At 57.4% G+C, this 16274-nt stretch overlaps 1 protein-coding gene across 2 annotated transcripts; it reads right to left on the reverse strand.

Annotated features, from left to right (window-relative positions):
• Positions 1-203: 203 nt before the first annotated feature.
• Positions 204-14345, reverse strand: B9D1 (B9 domain containing 1). 2 transcript variants are annotated; one of them, XM_004612868.2, is made up of 7 exons: positions 14137-14345; positions 12645-12713; positions 9653-9764; positions 4050-4146; positions 3800-3862; positions 2647-2714; positions 204-2530 (listed from the first exon to the last, which is right to left on the reverse strand). In XM_004612868.2, exons 1-7 carry the CDS (start codon positions 14197-14199, stop codon positions 2388-2390), a joined length of 615 nt encoding a protein of 204 aa, XP_004612925.1. In that variant the 5' UTR covers positions 14200-14345; the 3' UTR covers positions 204-2387. The 2 variants fall into 2 exon arrangements, with proteins under 2 accessions (XP_004612925.1, XP_054991191.1); XM_055135216.1 differs by lacking the exons at positions 204-2530; positions 2647-2714; positions 3800-3862 and adding an exon at positions 9031-9220 and having other exon boundaries at positions 4116-6140.
• Between the last annotated feature and the right edge of the window lie 1929 nt (positions 14346-16274).

Raw genomic sequence — 16274 nt, forward strand, 5'->3', positions numbered from 1 at the left:
GGCCTCAATGTGTCCCTGTGCATTCTGGTCACTGGTGTCTGCTGCAGTTGTCATTCAGATGCTTGCACGCCTTTCTCGCTGTGGTGTGGCTGGAAGCCACATGCAGTGCCGGGGGCCTCAGACAGAGCCGCCAGCCACCCTCCTGCGTGCATCGGTGTCGGGACCAACCTTGCAGCTTCCAGTTACAGCCCTGCTGTGGGAAGTTTTAAATGGGTTGTAGCTCAGTACCGAGCAACTGTTTGACACACACTTCTACCCTGGAAAGGGAGTGTCACATCTGGCAGTACTCAGGTCCCCAGCAGTGCCTAGGGGACCAAGTGGTACTGGGGTTGGCCCCCAGTCTGCTGCAGGCAAAGCGTGAGCTGAGCCTCTGGAGCGCGGGCTTTCATCCCCGCCTAATGTAGCCAGAGCTAGCACAGGAACCACCCACTCCTGGGCTGGGAATGTCTTCATAGCTCTCTAGGAAAGGACACATGGGGAGCCACAGCTTGACTGTGGGATGGGGATGCGTAGCCGGGGGGCCCGTCTGTCCTGTCATGGGACACTCAACATCGCTGCCCACCCCCCAGCTCCCAGACATGCCGCTGTACCATCTGGACTTTGGGGTGCGGCTGGGGGGAGCACTGTGTGGTGGTGATGGGAACACAGGCTGGGCACACGCTGGTCTCAACAGCAGCCTCCAGGACTTGGCTGTTAGTGGTTGTCCCTGCACGGTTGCTCCGGTTGGCGCGAGGCCACTGCGCACAGCACACAGGCAGGGCAGGGGCGGGGGTCCCTGCAGCTACCGCAGTGTAAAGTTGTTAGCCATAAAACCGTTTCAACTTCCATGTGATTGTTTCAATGAGTAAAATGGGTGCTCTCTCCTAGAGCTGCCTGCACCCAGCCCTTCACTCTGGGATTCCCCTCTTATTCCCTAAATTAGACAAGTTACTCCACCGAAGAAAAGGAAATAGGAAAGCAAACACAACAAGCAGAGCTGCTCGGAGGTTCTGGTGTTCAGGGCTGGGCCAGGAGGCCGGATGTGAGTGGAGGGAGGGAGGGAGGGGCTGACGGCTTGGGCTCTCCAGGGCAGCCTTCGAGCAAGAGGCAGGTGTTCGGGGCCGGGGTTTTGGGGGTGGTGCGATAGGACACACCCTGAGAAAGGAAGGCCGGCTGTGGGCTGCCCATGTGGGAAGCCTGAGAGCCAGTATCTCCACACAAGGGGTTGCTCCGGTGGGGCCCCTGGCAGGGCATGATCGTGGTTCGGCAGAGGGACAGGGCACTGGAGGCCTTCGGGGAAACTCTGTGAAAGCGTTTCCCAAGAATGCCAAGAGTGAACCAACAGAAATCAAGTGTTCGTGGGCTGGTGGCTTTGACCAGCTGTGCTCGGTGCGAGCAGAAGCAGGCCCAGGTCAGTGAGCTCGGGAGTGCGGACAGGTGAGAATAAGCACGGGGTGACAGGTGAGGGTGTGTGAAGAGCAAGTGTGTGTCCAGGACGGCAAACTTAGCGGGGTCAGACTAGCGCCAGGACAGGAGGGACCGACACGGGCACAGGCAGGCTGGTCTGTGACTCGAGGGCCCGGAGGTTGTCACTGGGACTGTCTCTGGCCATGGGAATGGCGGCTGTTGTCCATTGCAGTGGGGAGGCTGAGAAAAAGGCTGTTTGGAGGAATTGGGCGGTGATGCTGCCAAGAAAGGCTGCACAGGAAGATGACCTGGGGAGTCTGGGGGAAGGGCATGCACATCCGCATGGGGTGTGGGAGAAGACATTGGCTGTGTGGCTGCAGGTTGGCCTAAGGTGAGGGGCTCCTGCTCGGTCACGGGGGCGTTCTGAGATGCCAGCATGACCGGGGAGTTGGGGCAGAGTGCTTGGGAGCGGGGCCGGGCCCAGTGGGTACAGGCTGTGTGGCCTTAGGGTGGACCTGCTTCCTGGCTCCTGTTCAGTTTGCTCCACTGCTGGTGGGCTGCGCTGAGACCTCCCACCTGCACTGTCCCTGCTGGGCTCTGTAGGGAGACGGGAGGCCTGGTGGAGGGGGCTCGGCTCCTGCATCAAGTTCCAGGAAGCAGCTCAGCGCCTCCAGGAGCCAAATGCGGGGGTGAGCCGGCTTCTGCTGCACAACTGCCAGGCACCATGCGCCAGCCTTCAGAACCCCCAACTCTCTCTTGTGGCTACTGAGCCCAGTTCTGGGTTTTAGGGCTGGAAATCCAGAGCTAGGACTGAGCGCCAAGGCCTTGTGCTGTGGGCACCTTCCCCTTCCCCTGGGGGATGCCAAGGGAGCTGCGGGACATAGCCCAGGGAGACCGAGGGGCTGGACTTTGTGAAAAGGTGACACTTTATTGGATAAAGTGGGTGTCCCGCCCGCGCTCCTCCCAACTCCCGCCTGGCAGAGGCTGCGCATGTGCAGGCTTCACCGGGGAAGGTCCTCAGGGGGGCTGGCCCCCAAGACACCGTGCGTGTCCAGCACCCCGCAGTCATAGCCCAGCTTCCTCATATCCTTTGTCACTACATTGAAGAGGAGGGTGACGAAGCCCTGGGAGCGGACGCGGGTCACTGGAGACAGAAGGGCAGGGTCAGCAGGCTGGGGGGCAGCATATCCTCCCGGGCTGTGGGGTCCCTTGGGCTGGCACCGCCCTCCGTGTGGACAGGACTGGGGAGCCGTGCTTTACCTTCCCGGCCTTCACCCTGGGCCACCACCTTGGGGTCTGTGTACTCAGGCCGCCGTCCCATGAACCAGCTGGGGAGACAGGGGGCACCGGGTGCGCCAGGGCTCAGGGCACAGGCCTCTTCTGGTTGCCTGGCGCTCCTGACCCCTCGCAGTGGGCCCAGGTCTCAGCCCACAGCCAGTGTCGGCTTTCGCTCATCTCCACGGCTCCATTTGTGGGGAGCATGATGTGCAGGCAGGTGGGGGCGCAGGGGGCAGAGGTGAGAGCCCCAGACAGTGGGTGGCAGGTGAGGCCAGTGGGAGCCGTGTCTCCCATCCCACGCCACGCGGCTGGCAACCCTGCTTCTCTAACGTGGGCTCTGTGCCCCCTGACACACTAGCTGCTGGCATGCGTGTTTGGTCCTGGGCCACTGGCTTCCCGCAGTCCTAGTGGCTGAGTCTGCTGCAGGCCCCCAGGGCGTGCCCTGCCAGCTGCCCACTGCTGAAAACAATGCCAGCCTGTTCCTATGCCTAGTCCCACGCGCGCCCCTGCTGTGTTGCCCGCACCTGAGCCATCACAGCCAGGGAGCAGTTGGTTCTGAGGAGGCGGGCAGGGCGGAGAGGGTGGCTAGGAAACTGGTGCATACAGGTATCTGGCCTGTTTCTGGCATGTGGCACAGGAAGCAGCTGCCTCACACCTGCACCCTTGGGAAAGCTGGCTGGTCTCTGGTCACGCGAACAAGCACGTGCTGCCTCCCTCCCGATGTCTCTGTCGACACTTCTGCTCACCACACGTGTCACACACCCTCCTGCTCCTCTCACAGGTTCAGGGGAGTCTCCATCCAGTTATGTGATGCTGCCTCCCGGCAGGGGCCCAGCTTTGACCATCACAGGACGACTTGTTTCCCCCCTGGCAGTTTTTTTTTTCTTTTTTGGGTCACACCTGGCAATGCACTCTGCACTCGGGAATTACTCCTGGTGGTGCTCAGGGGACCATATGGCATATGAGATGCTGGGAATCGAACCCGGGTTGGCCGCGTGCAAGGCAAACGCCCTACCCGCTGTGCTATCGCTCCAGCCCCGCCACCTGGCAGTTTGAGGGGCTGGCGAGGTGCCCTGCAAGGCCTCTGCTCCAATACCCCCTTATCCCCACCCTCCACAGGCAGGGCGAGACTCACCTGGTGAACTTCTGCAGTTTAGATGTAGATTCTGGGACAAACATGGGGATGGTCCTTTTGTGCCTGAAACAAAGGTTTTTACAGGTGCCTGTGGAGATTCCACCCCTCCAGCAGACAGCTCTCAGGCCTGACTTATTCCCAGCCTGAGTTGGCAGGAGGAAGCAAGGAACCATTCCAGGAAAAGGCGGGCTGAGGGTCCTGGATGCTGGGCCACCGAGCCCCAGAGAGGAGCAGTAGAGGGGGAACCTACCGCCCGGGCGAGAAAGGCACGTGCACCGCCCCGTAGCCTCGGACCACGTCGTTCCCGAACATGTCTGGTCCATACACGCTGAGCACGATCTGGGGCCCTTGGAAGGATAAGACGAGGGCTTGGCCCACAGGCAAACTTGGGGGTGGGGCAGGTCCGCGAGGGATAGTGCTCAGGGGGTTCCATGGTCAGGGGTGGGCACGAGGCTGTGTCTGCACTGCAAGGTTCCACCGGCCTGGAATCCAGGGATGCAGAGCTGGCAGTACAGCGGGGGTTTGCCCTGCTCGCGGCTGACCCAGGTTTGATCCCAGCATCCCAACATGGTCCCCCAAAGCACTGCCAGGAGTAATTCCTAAGCAGAGCCAGGAGAAACTCCTGAGCCAGGTGTGGCCCCAAAACCAAACCACAGCAAACCAAACAATCCAGGGAGATGAGAGACCCAAGCTCAAGGGCAGGCCCGGGGGCTGTACCCAGGGAGACACAAGCCAGACAGTTGATACTGCTTGAACACCTGCTTCAGCACAGCCAGTGCCTCTGGGGTCCAGGGACCTGCCGAGAACTGAGCGTAAGGCCGCTTCTGGGAGCAGGAGCGCACAGGCCGGACAGGCTAGCTCAGGGGCCCCGGGAGAGGGCAGTGTGCAGCAGACCCGTGTGATCTCCCTGGAGATAAGCAAGGAAACCTGCTCTCTGCCCTGGGAGGAGCTCAGGATCCTCTGGACGAGTGGGAGACAGTAACGGCAGGAGCAGGGGCCCGGCCACTTCTGTTCCCACCTGCTGCTTGCCCAGCTCCGACACCATCACAGGCCGGAAACGCCCTTGAGGCCTGTCCCTTCCAGTGCTACTCCCACAGGGAGTGGCCACTTGGACTTCTGCTTGTGAGGGGGCTACACGCGGCCATGCTCAGGGGTCACTCCTGGTGGGCTCGGGGAGTCAAATGGGGAGCCAGGAATAGGACCCAAGGCTAATCTGTGTCCAATACTCTGGCCCTGCGATTTTCTTTAGTCACCTCTCTTCACAGTGCAGTCCAAAAGTTGGACCCCAAACTCGGTACTTCAGCTTTGCCCATTTTAGGGGAGGGTGTTTGGGCCATACCCTGCAGTATTCAGGAGTATTCCTGGCTCTGTGCTCAGAAGTTACCCTTCACGGTGCGGAGGGGACTCTATGAGGTGCTGGGATTCAAAGCAGGGTCAGCAAGATGCATGCCTAGTGCGTTAGTCCCTGTACTTTCTGGGCCCTGTGCTCTGCTCATTTTAAAACACTGTTCTCACAATGCCTGTATGTGGTGCCAGGCATCAAACTCAGGCCTTCCCGCATCCAACGCAAGCGCTCCACTGCCGAGACACCTCCCCGGCCCTGGAGCTCTGGAGCCAGCTTCCTCGGCTCGGCCTGCACCTGTGTGACTCCGTTTGCTTCATGCTGCAGGTTCGCTGGTCTTCAGTGCTGGCTAAAACCTGATCTCTGGCGGGACACAGGCACTGGCTCAGTGCTTGCTGGTAGGCTCTGCCCCCTGGGCACTGATGGATGTTGAGGCAGCACATCCTCCATTCCCTTGCACCAGCTCTTGTCACCGCCTGCAGTTTCTGTTGGGCTGTTTCAGGAACACACACATGGAATGCACAAGCTGTTCCTTATTGTGTGTGTTGAAGTAAAACTCACTTAGAGAAATATGAGTGGAGAGAAAGAGTGAGAGGAGAGCGAGTGAGAGCAAGAGGCACAGAGAGAGAGAGAGAGAGAGAGAGAGAGAGAGAGAGAGAGAGAGAGAGAGAGAGAGAGAGAGAGGAAGGGAGAGGGAGGGAGAGAACACAGGCTTCTGCAGAGGGGAAGTCTGCAGCTGCGCAGTGGCCACTCATGGCGCTGTGGCTTGCCTTTTCCCTCCTGTAGGTGCTTGGATTCAGAGTTCTGTTGTGACTGGGGTGACACACTGGCTGTGGTGCTGCTCACACACATGCTTGCCCTCGTGGTGCTCACTCCTTGTGGTGCTCGAGCACTGTCAGGCTGAAGTGCTCGTGGGGATGTGCTCGCCTGCTCTGGCAGTGCACCAGGATCACTGTGTGCTGGCCCCAGACAGCCGAGCAGTGGGCACCGCACAGACACCTGTGGGTAGCACCGGGGGGGTCAGTGCGTCACACCTGCAAGGCACCCGCTGCCATGGAGTCTTGCTTACTCATGCGTTTTGGTCAATAAAAGCTGTGAACAGGGCTGGGCTTTCATTTACTTTACTGCTGTGGGGCAGCCCAGTCGTGCCTGCAGGGTCAGGAGGGGGCCCAGGCCTCCAGCCCAGCAAAACGTACGCGGGGCCACCTGAGCGATGTCCTGGCCACTGCAATGCTTCTGGAAAACTCTCGCTCCAAGTATGGCTCTAGCCTCGCACGCTTTTTTTTCTTTTGGGGGTGGTGATGGGTTGGGGGGCAACTGGGTCACGCCTGTCCATGCTCAGATGTCACTGCTATTGGTGTGTGGGGAACCACAGATGATGCTGGGATCAAATCCGAGTCGGCCTTGTGCCAGTCTTCAGCCCCTCCCCCCGCCCCCGGTGAAGTTTCCTGGCTTCAGGGATCAGGTCTCACTCTCGCCTGTGCACATTTAGTCGCTCCCATACCACCTATCATGTCCCTGTCTCATCCTGCCCTGAGGCGCGACCTCTGTCCCAGTCCAAGGGCACAGGTCTGTTGTGGGGCTTCTGTGGGTCTGGATGTCTCTCCTATGCCAGGATCACCTGTCTTCATCGCTGGGCCTTAAAATGGTCTGATATGTTGGTATTATTTGATAATGTCAATAATAATAAAAACATTTAAGATATAAGTAGGTGCCCGGGATTCAAATCCACTTTTATATTTTATACAAAAATATTCTACTTTTATTTTTGAGGGGGCTACACTGAGAGGTGCTCTGGGTTTCTGGCTCTGCACTAGGCATCACTCCTGGGGGTCTTAGGGGACCATTTGGGTGACAGAATCAAACCTAGGTCAGCTGAATTGCAAAGCACGCACCCTAGCTGCTGTATTACTCCTCTGGCCCCTTTGTTTAAAAAACAAAACAAAAAAACACCTGATTCTGTTTACCAATCTTATTCCTGGCATTTTAGCCAATTTATTAATTCTACTAATTTATCTGTAAATTTCTGGGAAACTTCTACAAATATAACTATCACCTGTGAATGATATCAGTTTTGTTCATCCTAATACTTATGTCATGTTTGTGAATGAAAAAAAAAAGCTTTGGGTCACATCTGGTGATGCTCAGGGGTTACTCCTCTGCACATAGGAATTACTCCTGGCAGTGCTTGGGGAACCATATGTGAAGCCAGGGGTCGAACCCTGGTCTGCTGTATGCAAGGCAAATGCCCTACCCGCTGTGCTATCAATACAATTCCGACAACACAATTTTTTTTGTTTTGTTATGTTTTTGGGTCACAACTGGTGGTGCTCAGGTGTACACTCCTGGCAGTGCTCAGACCAATGTAGGGCCCAGGATTCAAATCCAGATTGGGCACCTGCTAGGGAAGCGCCTTCTCACTGCACCATCTCTCCTGTCCAAAGCAATCTGATCTGAAGAATGAAATCTGTAAGCCTTTCACTGAAAATAGTGATGCTGGCTCTCAGTTTTTTTGCAGGCAGCTTCGATCAGATTTTAGGGAATTCCTCCTAGTCCTGGTTTGCTAAGTATTTTCCATCAGTGGGTACTGCATTTCATCACCTTTTCCGCCCATTGATAGGTTGAGCATGACTCTGTAACATGGTGACTTCAGATGTTACAGGCTCTGATTCTGAAGCCCTCCTGGCACCTGCCGCGGTGCCCGGCACAGCTGCTGCACTCAGTTGTGTTTGTTTGGGATGGTGTACACAGACACGCGGGGCTCTGGGCACAGCTCTCCGACATCCTGGCGCAATTTGTAGCCACCTTGGTGGGACTCAGCACATGCTCCCAAGGTGACAAGACGGGGGCTGTATCTCTGGAGGCTGTGTTTTTCTTGGTCTCAGCTTGTCCCAGGACTCCTTGATGCCTCAACTAGTTGCTCCTGCTTTCTCGCAGTCCCAGCCCAGGAGGGAGCTAGGCAGACTTTGGTCCTAACCCTCTGCTCCCAGCGAGCCTGAGCCACGCCAAGAGCACCAAGGAGACCTGCACTAAGAAACCAGGAAGGGTTGAGGCAGACAGCTCAGCACTTTGAAGGTAAACCCCGGGGCTGCAGGACCTTATACCTCCTCCCTTACTGTGCCCTGCCAGCTGTAGTCCTGGCAGGCCTCAGCCCTGCTGGGTTCGAACAGCACCAGATGCTGGGCTTCGCACTCAATACAGGCTGGGCTGGGATTGGCACCTGGACACCCTATGCCGCCTGCTTGGGGAGCCAAATAAGAGGAAGGGAGAGGGGGAGGGAGGGAGGGAGGAGGAGAAGGAAGGAAGGAAGGAAGGAAGGAAGGAAGGAAGGAAGGAAGGAAGGAAGGAAGGAAGGAAGGAAGGAAGGAAGGAAGGAAGGAAGGAGGAAGGAAGGAAGGAGGGAGAGAGGGAGGAAAGGAAGGAAGGAAGGAAGGAAGGAAGGAAGGAAGGAAGGAAGGAAGGAAGGAAGGAAGGAAGGGAGGGAGGGAGGGAGGGAGGGAGGGAGGGAGGGAGGAAAGGAAGGGAGAAAGGGAGGAAGGGAGGGGGAGAGAAGGAAGGGAGGGAGGGAGGGAGGGAGGGAGGGAGGGAGGGGGAGAGAAGGGAGGGAGGGATGGAAGGAGGGAGGAAGGGAGAGAGGGATGGAAGGAGGGAGGAAGGGAGGGAGGGATGGAAGGAGGGAGGGAGGGAGGGAGGGAGGGAGGGAGGGAAGGAGGGAGGGAGGGAAGGAGGGAGGGAGGGGGAGAGAAGGAAGGAGGAAGGGAAAGAGGGAGTCAAAAGAACTTGAAATCAAATCCAGGCTCAGCACCAGAAGGTTGAGTACTGTCACTTTCCTGGGAGGAGGGCTCTCTGTTTCCTAATACAAGAAACAAATGGAGACAGACCCACTTACCAGACAGGCTCAGGGAAGTGCTGAGCCTGCAGTCTTCTTACCCCTAGGGCACGAGTGCGGGCTTTCCAGACTTTGTTAAGTGGGAGTGAGCAATTGGAATGGTTCCGGACTACAGGTGAAGCAGAAAGCGCCGCCTGCCTGGAGGGAAGGGAGTGGGCAGGGCAGCAGAGGGGACCACCACAACTCCAAGCTGCATGGGAAGCACAGAAGGCAGGCGCTGGGCACTGGGCCGGAGCGCAGCACATGCAGGGAGGGGCACCAAGGCAGCTCGCCAGGCCAGAGCCAGTCTCAGACACGAGCTACACAAAGCTTTCAGGTGGCCCCGAAGAGCCAAACTGCACAGCAAGCGTGCATGGACTTGTTTGTTTTTGATTTTGGGGGGCCACACCCAGCCATGCTCAGGAGTTACTCCTGTTTGTGCACTCAGGAATGACTCCTGGGAACTATATGCGATGACAAGGTTTTAACCTGGGTTGGCAGCATGCAAGGCAAGCGCCCTATCCACTGTACTATGGCTCCAGCTCCCAAGGATGGGCTTGTTACGGAGGGCTGGGTGGCAAGAGACCAAAGAACACAGCAGGCGGGTCCTGGAGGCTCCAGGCCCCTGCCCCCGCAGACTCACAGCCATAAGGGTTGGTGCTCTTGAAAGTGATGTCGATGGGGAAGTTCCACACCAGGGCCTGCTGCACATCTTGGCTCTTGGAGGTGATCTGGGAGATGCCTTCCTCCAAACCCTGTGGGACCAGGCCAGCGACAGTCAGCGGCCAAGCGCTCCCGAGGTGAGGGCGGCAGGGAGGGCATTCACTCAACTGCCTTCTGCTGAGGGCTGAAGAGCTAAGGGAGAGCTCACAGCTCTTCTCCGTCCTCGTGCACTCAGGCCTGACCAGCAGGAGCCCCTTCTCCTGGCACACCTCATCTCACCCACTGCCATCCTCTCCCACCCAGGTCCCTCCTGCCAGCAGCTGCCCCCCATCCCCTCATCCTCTGCCTCTGCACATAGCACAAGTGCTTTGGCCCTTGATTCTCTGGCCGCCGTTCCTCTGCTCTCCTCGTGTGAGGCTCACCAGAGGCATCTCACACAGACCCTCGTTTTCAGACATTTCCCCTACTGGGTTCGGGGATCCTTCGGTCTGTGGGTCTTTCTTGTTGCTGCCCCTGCAATGACTTCTTCCTACACATGATCTCAGTGCACGACAGGGCTGGGGTGCTCTCCGTGCCCAGCCTGGACCCTCCCGTCTCCACTGCCAGCCCCCCAGCTCCACCTGCAAATCTGGTGGGAAACTGGACCACACCCAGGCCAGGCTGGGCTCTGGAGACCCCCGGATCTGCTGGGCTCACACCCCCCACCCAACAGAACTCAGCTATCTGGGATGTTCTTTTGTTTTTTTCTTTCTGGGTCACACCACCGATGCTCAGGGGTTACTCCTGGCTCATGCACTCAGGAATTACTCCTGGCGGTGCTTGGGGGACCATATGGGATGCTGGGAATCGAACCTGGGTCGTCCACGTCCACGTGCAAGGCAAAAGCCCTACCCGCTGTGCTATCGCTCCAGCCCCCTGCCTGGACGTTCCTAACTCTGCCTTCCCTTATGGTCCTCCTCTGTCCAGCAGGAAAACCTTGGCTCTGTTTTCCAAATAAACTTGAAGCTCAATGACTTCTAGCCTTCCTAACGGCCACACCTGTTCACCTGCAGTGGCTGCCGCCCTCTAGGCCTTGCTCCAGTCTGCCCAGTGCAGAGGAGCCAGAGGGAACATTCACCTCACTCATTCATGTAAGTTTCTGTTTTGTTTTTTTGAGCCACACCTGCAGTGCTTAGGGCTTACTCTTGGCTCTGTGCTCACAGATTGCTCTTGGGGTGCTGGGATTGAACCAGGGTCAGCCTTGTGCAAGGAAAGTGCTTCAGCCATGATCGCCCCAGGTCCTATTTACCTTTTAAAAAGCATACTCTGCATGGGGCCAGAGACAGTGCAGGAAGTAACGTGTTTGCCTTGCGTGCAGCATACCTGTTTTCAGCATCCTGTATGATCTCCTGAACAACTGAGTCAGAACTGAGCCCTTGGTACTGCTGGGTGTGACCCCAAAAACACATAACTGGAAAATAATAAAACTGGAAGCATAGTTTGGGAGATGGAACAATAGTTCAGCAGGTTGGATCCCCAGTGCCACATATGGTCCCCCGAGCCCTGCCAGGACTGATCCCCGAGCACAGCTGGGTGTGTCCCCCAAACGACAAAACAAAAAGTACACTGGCTTTCTTCTACTCCTGCGGGTCCATGAACTGTGAGGTGTCAACCAGGCCACTGCCTGCTCTTGTTCCCTGCAACTGCCTAAATCTATTATATTTATTTACTTGTTGTCTTTTTTCCTTCCTTTCTGCAGCACTGGCAGAATACATGCAAGGCAAGTGTTCTACTACTGAGCCACATGTCCAAACCTAGATGTCTATTTTATCTTATTTTAATTATTATGATTACTATTGTTATTTCGCGGCAGAGCCTTGCAAGCTACCCGTGGCGTATTCAATATGCCAAAAACAGTAACAACAAGTCTCACAATGGAGACGTTACTGGTGCCCGCTTGAGCAAATCAACGAGTGATGAGATGACAGTGATTGTGCCCAGGACTAATTCCTGGCTCTGCACTCAGGGATCATTCCTGGTGGGGTTCTGGCAGGATATGGGGTGCTGGGATGCTGCCTGAAAGGCAGGTGCCTTACCTGGTATACTATCTCTCTAGCCAGTACAGGGTTATTTGGAATGCAGAGTTTCATCACTTTTTCTCTTTCCAAAAGTCTGACGGAGGCCAATTCCACCAAGTAAGGGAACAGGCCCACTCTGACCTCTCCCAATGGCACCCATGATGTGGCCCCTTCCTACTCCTCCGAATCTCTCCTCTCTCTCATTCCTGCTCCCTGGCCATGTGGCCTTCATGCTGCTCTTGCCCCGGGGCCTTCACACTCTGCTACTATCAGTCTGAACAGTTCTGCCCACACATGTCCACACTGGCTGTTCCCCACTTCCTCTAGGTCTCGACGCAGTTACTCCTCAGAGAGGCCGCTGCTCTGCTGCCACCTGCTCGGGTCTGCAGCACCTTCCTATCCTCCACCCCCAGCCCACTGCCTCTCCCAGCCACCAGCCTGGAATACTGCCACTCGCTGTCTGCCCCCCTAAGAGCGTGAACTCCAGGTGGGGAGGGGTCTTTGTCCATCTCCCCAGCCCGGAAGCACCCAGAAGACTCAGCCTATGTGGGCATCAACCAGTGGGTTCTGGATATGAAGTATTTTCACCTCAGCCATACGGAGGAGAAAAAAGGCTCAGAGAATTTAACAAACTTGGGTCTCCACCTCCTCCATTGCTGTGAGGGAGAACTGAGGGCTCTTGGGTGGAGCAGGCCCAAGCTGCCCTCCCAACCCCTCTCCTGGGGACACAGGTGCTCCCCAGGGAGCTTTGGAAGGAGAGTGCCCAAGAGGGCAGACGAGAGGCTGAGGAGACAGGCCCCGAGTGTCCTGGGGGCTTCTTGGAGAGGGGTGAGAGAGCGCAGCCTTGGGGAGTGATCCAGGAGCCAGTGGAGGTAGCGGGCCACTGTCATGGATCTGTGGGCAGGGTCAGCTTACCGCCGTGGGAGCCCAGTCCTGGCCATACACAAAGCAGTACTTGCAGTAGAGATCATCGTACTCAGGAAACTGTGGAGACAAGACATGAGGTGTTTGCAGACTCAGGCTGAGACCAACGTGCTGCAGCTGGGAATCCAAGCGAGGCGTCTGGTGTGGGATCTGGGGGACAGTGCAGGGCACATACCAGCAGAGGGGCTAGAACTCAGGACCTATAGACATGTGCCCAAAGGACAGCTCGGGCTACCTAACCCCTTTCTTCTGCCCCTGTTGGACAACCCCTTCCCATTCCTTCCCCTCCCAGTCAAGCACCTTCTCTTCCAACCAAACTTTCCCTCTAGAGAAGGACCTGCTCCACCTTCCAGAACCACCTCCCAGGCCCTCCAGCACATTCTGGGGTCAAGACTGAGACTGGCAGTGGGATTTCTTGCCAACCTTAGCAGGTCTAATGCTTCTGTGTCCCTGGCAGCTAGCAGGGGGGGGCAGGCTCAGAGGATACCCAGGGTTCTGGGGCTGAAATGAGGATCTGAGGCTGACAGGAGCTCTCCGGACGGCATCATATGCAGGCCGACAGCTGAGTGTCAGAGCGAAGTGGGTGGAGGAGCAGGATGAGGGAGAGGACGGAAGAGGGGAAAGGTGGACTGGATGATGCCTGGGGCCACATTCCAGGTGAAACAAGGCAAGGAGGGGCCTGGAGCAATCACATTATGGGTAGGGCACTTGCCTTGCTTGCAGCTAATCTGGGTTCAATCCTGGGTACCATATATGAGCCCTGAGCCCACCAAGCGTGATCCCTAAACACAGAGGCAGAGGCAGGCGCAAGTCTTGAGCACTGCGGGTGTGCCCCCTCCCCCTCAATAAAAAGGCAAGATGTCCACTGCAACTCAGGCCCTGGCAGAGCTTTATCCAAATCATTTGAATCCTCACAGTGACAAAACAATATACACCAGCTCCAATGCCTTGCGAGGGTGGAACAGGGCAAAGCTTTGCCATCAACAGCCTGTGGTTCAAATGTCAGCTCTGCCTTCTCCCCTGGGTAAGTCTTCCCGTCTATAAAACAGGAGTGGGCCGAGCTGCAGCACCAACTCCTGAGGAAAGGCCCGACGAGGGGGCTGAGTGGGGCTTGCTCTGAAAGCGCAGGGAACCAACGCTCCGCAGAGGTGCAACGGCACACAGCCTCCTCCGCTCATTCCGGGAGGGCCACCCAGTGGGATGAGGCCAATCAGATGAGCCAAATCATCTCCGTTCCAAACCAGTCACGGGTCTCGCGGTTCCGCCGCGGCACAGGGACAGCGCCCCTTGGGGGGGAAGCGTGTGCGCAGTGCTGGGTGTGCCCCACACAGGCCTCCCCGCCCCAGGTCTGCACACAGCACCCAGGCTACAGAGGCACCACGCGGCGCCGGCGCCCCCACACCCGGAGGGCTCCGAGAAGGGCACGCGGCCCGGCCCCGGGCGGCGGGAGAGTGTGGACGGGCCGAGCGCGACCCCGGCTCACCTGGGCGCTCTCGACCTGCCCGGTGACCATGAGCAGGAAGACGCTGGGACTCGCGGCGGCCATGGCGGGGAGAGGGCGCGCGGGACACCCACACGGCGCGCGCCGTCTTACTAGGCGGCTCCGGGGTTTCCTTGGAAACCGACGGCGAGGCGCGCGGGACACTCTTATAAGGGAGACGTTCGCGGAGGCCTGGGTACGTGCTAGGCACTGCGTACGCTCAGTGGGCGGGAGCGCGAAGGGCGGGGCCTGAGGGGCGGGCTCAGCAGCTCCACTCCGCTCAGTGGGCGGGATCGCCGAGGGGCGGGGCCTGAGGGGCGGGCTCAGCAGCTCCACCCCTCTTCAGGGAAGTCCGGAAAATTCACTCGTGGCTGGGGCGCCCGAGTGGAGTCTTTCCATCGCCCGGTCTGGTTACCCCCACCGGCAGGATGTGCTCATTAGGCCGGCCCTGAAGCCTGGAGGCTCTCCCCTGACTCAGGTCCGCCGGAGACCTTGGGGTAGAGCAAGTTCTCAGCCACGAGGTGTCGCTCTGCTCTACCGGGAGAACAGCGGGACAGGGGATCGCGGGATGGGAGAGGTTTTCTGGGCACGGGTCACTACTGTCCAGTGACAGTTCTGTAGCTCCCATCCTAGATTATGTCGCAAGCTTTAAGACAACCCCTGGTGAGGGGTTTGGTGTTCGAACACTGTACGCCTGAAACTATGTAGCTCTGTAATTCACTGTGATTTTAAAAAGACTGGCCTGAGCTATTGTGCAGCGGGTAGGGCTTACAGGGGGCTGACCGGGGTTCGATTCCTGGCGTCCCGTCTGGTCCCTGAGCACTGCCAGGAGTAATTTCTGAGTGCAGAGCCAGGATGTGACCTGTAGAGCCAGTCAAGCTTAGAACACTGCAGGGTGTGCCCTGCAGTGCCTCTTTCCCTGCTGCTCCCCAGCGCCTCCAGGCCTCTTCTCACTAAGGAGCAGTAACAGCTGCTACAGCCTCTGACAGGCCCCGGATCTGTTCCTCTCGGGTCTGGTCTCCTCTCTGCCCATCCAGGAAGGGTCTCTTCTTGCATGTGTTCCTCTCCAACGCACCCCCTGATAAAGGAAAACTGGGGACTTGCTGAGGACAGGGGTCCTGCTTATAGATGGAGGCCCACCCTGGAGCAACATTCTACATGCAGGAGACCCAATCTGGTGTCCAGCACTGCATATTCCCCACCCCCAAACACCACTGGGAGTGACCCCTGGACACTGAGCAAAAGTAGCCCCTCTGCACTGTTGGGTGTGCCTGACCCTAAAACAAAAGAACGTGGTGAGAAAACCCCATCATCCCTCGCTACACCTCCACAACACTCTGCAGACCACACTATAGGGCTATCCACCGTCACCTTGCAAGCACTCAGTTCCTGTTCACAAGTGGGACAGTCAAGTTTGGAAGGAGGGGTAACTGCCAAAGGTCACAGCGACTAGGAAACGAGTTGGATTTGGGCCTGGGACTCTATGACTTCCAGTCCCCAGTTTCTTCTCAGTACCTTCAAAGCGCTTCCAGGCTCTGCCTCTGAGCTCCTCAAAGCTTGGCAACGTCTATGGTGTCACGTGGGCCCTGTGGACAGTGTAAGGCCAGGTCCAGGGCAGAATTTTATAAAAGATACAAGCCAAGTCTTACAGAGTTTCTCTGTACTCTCCTACAGCTTCTCTCCATCCCTGCCCCAGCACCATACCGGCATGCGCTGTGGACTCGAATCCCCAGGATCATGTGTAGTCTCCTGGGCAATGCAGGGGTGAGGCAGGCGGGTGCCACTGAGCACAGAAGCAGCCAGGAATAGCTCCTAAGCACTGTCAGGTATGTCCAGCATCCTGTCCCCCAAATAAAACTCCAAATCCAAAGAATGAGACAGTAGATAATGAACAGCATAGCCCTCTCTGCCATCAAGGACCCGTCAAGGCTCCCTGCATTGACCCCCTTCAGCACAGGGCATTCATGCTCACAACCAGTCACAACACAGCTGACTCGGCCTAGATGACCACGCTCTAGGTCAAAGAATGGAGAAGACTGTGGGGGGGTTTCCAGAAAGGCTTCCTGTCTGCAGGACGGTTTGGGCACACCATTGGTGGTATGGAGATTTTCAGACACAACCCCTTATCCAGGATTGAAGCA

This window comes from Sorex araneus, chromosome 4 (genome assembly GCF_027595985.1).
Source record: "Sorex araneus isolate mSorAra2 chromosome 4, mSorAra2.pri, whole genome shotgun sequence".
Classification (NCBI taxonomy): Eukaryota; Metazoa; Chordata; class Mammalia; order Eulipotyphla; family Soricidae; genus Sorex; species Sorex araneus.

Coding starts and splice junctions, on each gene's coding strand:
- B9D1 (XM_004612868.2), bottom strand. CDS start 14,199: ATGGCCGCCGCGAGTCCCAGCGTCTTCCTGCTCATGGTCACCGGGCAG. Junction 2,715..3,799: donor AAACTGCAGAAGTTCACCAG/GTGAGTCTCGCC, acceptor CTGTCTCCCCAG/CTGGTTCATGGGACGGCGGC. Junction 2,531..2,646: donor CCAGGGTGAAGGCCGGGAAG/GTAAAGCACGGC, acceptor TTCTGTCTCCAG/TGACCCGCGTCCGCTCCCAG.